We start from the raw sequence: 4,740 nt of genomic DNA on the forward strand, positions 1-4,740 counted from the left end.
ACGTTGACAGTTGACGAATTCAATATTAGAAATTTGGAACAGAAACTTCGATGTTGTTATTTAAACTGGTAAGAAACGGACAGATGCATAAACACTAAACACAAAGATTTGGCTTTAACGATAATCTTGAAGAAACAATGAAACAGAGGACTCTGTTTTCAATCCTCTGTTTTGTCCTCATAAGCTCCGGTTTTGCTTCAGTTTCAGCTCAGAAATGCACGGAGGACAAGGGGACTTTCATACCTAACAGTACTTACGAATTAAATCGCCGTCTCGTCCTCTCTTCTCTTCCTTCTAATGTCACGGCTCAAGACGGTTTATACTACAGCGGTTCGATCGGACAAGAACCGAACCGTGTTTATGCAGTTGGGATGTGCATCCCAGGATCAACATCAGAAGACTGTTCTGATTGTATCAGGAAAGCGTCTGATGAAGTTTTAAAGAATTGTCCTAAGCAAACAGAAGCGTATTCATGGCCAGGTGATCCCACGCTTTGCTATGTGCGCTACTCCAACACTTCTTTCTCAGGATCTGCAGATCTTGACCCGCAGTTACTGCTCTATAACACTGGAGATATCAACTCAAATCTAACAGAGTTCACGACAATATGGGAAGGATTAATGGCTCGTATGATTGCTACAGCCTCCACAGCAAAAAGCACACCTTCTTCTAGTGATAACCATTACACAGCTGATGCAGCAGCCTTGATACCTATCCGGAATATATATGCCTTGATGCAATGCACGCCGGATCTTTCTTCTCGTGATTGTGAAAATTGTCTGCGACAAAGCGCAGATGACTACCAGTCATGCTGTGGTCAGAGGCAAGGAGGTGTTGTTATGCGGCCAAGCTGCTTTTTGCGGTGGGATTTGTATACATATTCCAAAGCTTTTGATAATATTACGGTGGCTTCTCCTCCTGTGACTGTGCCATGATGTAGTACTTTTATCAGTTAAATTATGGAACCTCAGTTTGCAATGATCAACACACTAGGAATACACATGAATGCTTAATCTAAGAAAATTTAAACAAAGTAAAAGAAAGAAAACACAAAGCAAGGAAAAAACAAACTTAAAACTGATTTAAATCAAGATTAAACAAATGAACCTTGGGCAAAGTTAATGACTTGAGAAATAGCTAATCAATCCTAGATGTCTAAGCAAACAATCAAGAACAATTAAATTTAATCTAACATTATAATCACTAAAAAAGAAATGATTCATGTAAATAAAACCTTAAACAACAAAGATCAATCATCTATCTCCCTAATCAACCAAGCCCAAAGTTCTAAAAGATCTACTCACTCATGATCATGATCACACAAAGGTAGATGTTTGATCTTTGTAAAAACATAATTAGAGATTGTAGATTAGAGAAGATAATAGAGGAATTACTATTGATAACTTGAAAATCAACAAAAAAATCCAACAACTTAGAATAAACAAGCTTAAGAACCCTCAAAATTGCTAAAACAAAATATGGTCTTTCTAATGAAGAGTTAGTGTATTTATTAAAAATTAGGAAACTAAACCGGGACAAACCGGATTGGAATAAAACAATTCAGAGAAAAACGGAATATACCGGGTCTTGGTTCCAAAAATAACATTTGATCGACCATTGATCGATCGCTTTGATCGGTCAAGTCTCAGAAGTCTGGTCAAGTCCAGCTCGGGTTGATCGACCATTTGATCGACCAAATGGTCGATTATTGAAGTCTGGGAATCTGTTCAAGTCCAGCTCAAGTTGATCGACCACACGATCGACCAAATGGTCGATCGTTTTGTCCCGTGGCTCCAGTCTTCGCTCTGGCTGTATATACGTTCACTAAAATAGGTATAACATTTTACACGCACGTCCGATTGGCCTGAAATCACCTCCATTGCAAAGCTTACTCAATTTAAAATAACTTTGATGAAGAATTCTGGAGCTAAATACAAAATAAAGGTCTTCATAAGAGTCGATCTTTGAGGGACTGCAGACTGGTTCCGAATCATCAATCATCTTGTTTGCATCCAAACGTGTGTCTTCCATTATATTAATCTGAAATGGTTCAAAAGACACACAAAACACACCAAACCATAGATAAAGACACTATATAACCTCTAAAATGTAAGAAGACTCACTTGGACACTAAATGCAACAAAACACAATGAAAATACTAGTGAAACACAATATAATGGAACATAACAACCATGAAAAAACAGTAAATATAGAGTATATCAACTCCCCTAAGCTTATCTTTTGCTAGTCCTCTAGCAAAAACCAAGTGGAAACAAAGGAGAGAGGTATAAAAATGGGACTCAGAACCGAAGAGCATGAGACAAAGGATTCAAACCACAGTCCTTAAATGCAATTCAATGGTGCTAAGATCAATCAAAGTGTTTACAAATATTTTTCTAAGCTTATCACAATGCACCACTCTAGTTCACCTTCTATCTATTGGCAAAGACTTGCAATCCTATTGAACATCTCTTTCACATTTATTAAAGTGTTTGGTGCACTCTTGCAAATGGAAAACTTTAAAGTGGGTTGGCATAAGTGTTTTTAGATGGTTTACTCTCAAACAAGAAGGAACAATAGACAGTTGTGAAACAATCTAAGATTGAGAACAATTTGGGCATACAAAGCTTAACTCTTGATGTTCTACCCACCTAGAAGTTTTTCTAACACTTTTATCATCTTTCTTTTCTTTCTTTTCAACCCAAAAGCTAGACTTTAAGCTCTTAAACTTCCTTTATAACTTCTGGTCTTATTCTTTTTGTAAATCTCTAAAGCTACTCTTTATTTTAAACACTAGTCCCCTTTTTTTTATTTTTTTTATTGCTATACTTCCAATCTTATTTGACTTTTCTTTACTTTTTTCTTTTTGATTCTAGGAGACTGTAACAAGACTTAATATCTCTTTTCTTTGAGACTTGGAGATTTTAACCAAACTTAACCTTATGGACTTTTTTTTTTTTGACCAAGTAAACCTGTCTTTCCCTTCCTATTCTTTCTTGTTCCCAAACCTGAACCCAAATCAACATTCTAACCACCTATTTCTTTCAAAACCAATCATATTAAGCCAAACCAGTTTATGACTTAATGTAGAAACTGAGTTTCACACAATGAATTTGTTTGAAGGGGAAAACAAATTCAATAAAAAACTTTCTCAAAGAAACTCGATCAAAGCTTAAAGAACAAAAGGAATTGATATCTCTTGAGGAAGAAGTTATGGTTTCCCAAGAACAAAGAGGAATTAGGATTTTTGTATTGATTATTGGATATTTTACAAGGAGATGGGTACCTCTCTATTTATATGAATGTATTGATTACAAGATAAGTCTATTTTCCTTAAATCTCGAATCTTCAAATATGGTAAATTTCCTCTTCTGATGATCAGGTCGGGCTTAGGAGGCGGTCTCGGAAATCGGTCAAGTGACTTCGCCGGGCTTCTGCTTATAAGCCTGTTTAGCTGGTCCAAAGGGGATCCCTCGGTTTAGTTGATGTGCAAGATTACTCGATTTACCTTCGGTTTAGGTTGGTATGTCGTGGGTGCTAAATCTCGCACCAACACTTAATAACAGGTACTATACGATTCAAAGAGGTTTTCTCCAAGTCTATAATATAAACCAAAACTGGTTTAATTGCGTAACCTTCAAAGACATTGACAATTAAGTTTAATACTTTATCTTGTTCCTCTCCATCACTCCATGCGTCACTGGGTTTGATATCCCTATTATTTTATGTGAACAAAGAAAATATCATTGACTTTTATCTTTGACTATGATACTCGTTTTTATGACCGTGTATGTAGCAAATTCAAAGGACCAAAGTTTATGTGACAAAAAAAATAAAAATAAACGGACCACTGTTTATCAAGTTGATAGTTGACGAATTCAATATTAGAAATTTGGAATAGAAACTTCGATGTTGTTGTTTAAATTGGTAAGAAACGGACAGTTGCATAAAACACTAAACACAAAGATTTGGCTTTTACGAAAATCTGGAAGAAACAATGAAACAGAGGAGGACTCTGTTTTCAATCCTCTGCTTTGTCCTCATAAGCTTCAGTGTTGCTTCAGTTTCAGCTCAAACATGCAAGGAGAACAGGGGGACTTTCATACCTAACAGTACTTACGACGTAAATCGCCGTCTCGTCCTCTCTTCTCTTCCTTCTAATGTCACGGCTCAAGACGGTTTATACTACAACGGTTCGATCGGACAAGAACCGAACCGTGTATACGCAGTTGGGATGTGCATCCCAGGATCAACATCAGAAGACTGTTCTGATTGTATCAAGAAAGCGTCTGATGAATTTTTAAAGAATTGTCCTAACCAAACAGAAGCGTATTCATGGCCAGGTGATCCCACGCTTTGCTATGTGCGCTACTCCAACACTTCTTTCTCTGGATCTGCAGATCTTGACCCGCGCTCACTGCTCTATAACACTGGGGATATCAACTCAAATCTAACAGAGTTCACGACAATATGGGAAGGATTAATGGCTCGTATGATTTCGACAGCCTCCACAGCAAAAAGCACACCTTCTTCTAGTGATAACCATTACACAGCTGATGCAGCAGCCTTGACACCTATCCGGAATATATATGCCTTGATGCAATGCACGCCGGATCTTTCTTCTCTTGATTGTGAAAATTGTCTGCGACAAAGCGCAACTGACTACCAGTCATGCTGTGGTCAGAGGCAAGGAGGTGTTGTTATGCGGCCAAGCTGCTTTTTGCGGTGGGATTTGTATAC

The 4,740-nt window shown here is 37.4% G+C and overlaps 1 protein-coding gene across 1 annotated transcript; it reads left to right on the plus strand.

The window, feature by feature from the left end:
• On the plus strand, positions 53-1,006 carry LOC104727817 (cysteine-rich receptor-like protein kinase 11). The gene has a single exon (XM_010446888.2). The coding sequence runs from the start codon at positions 138-140 to the stop codon at positions 933-935; it is 798 nt and encodes a 265-aa protein (XP_010445190.1). The 5' UTR covers positions 53-137; the 3' UTR covers positions 936-1,006.

The sequence above is a fragment of the Camelina sativa genome, chromosome 11, assembly GCF_000633955.1.
Source record: "Camelina sativa cultivar DH55 chromosome 11, Cs, whole genome shotgun sequence".
NCBI classification, from domain to species: Eukaryota; Viridiplantae; Streptophyta; class Magnoliopsida; order Brassicales; family Brassicaceae; genus Camelina; species Camelina sativa.

Excerpts from the sequence above, each read along its gene's own strand:
- LOC104727817 (XM_010446888.2), top strand. The coding sequence starts at position 138 with ATGAAACAGAGGACTCTGTTTTCAATCCTCTGTTTTGTCCTCATAAGC.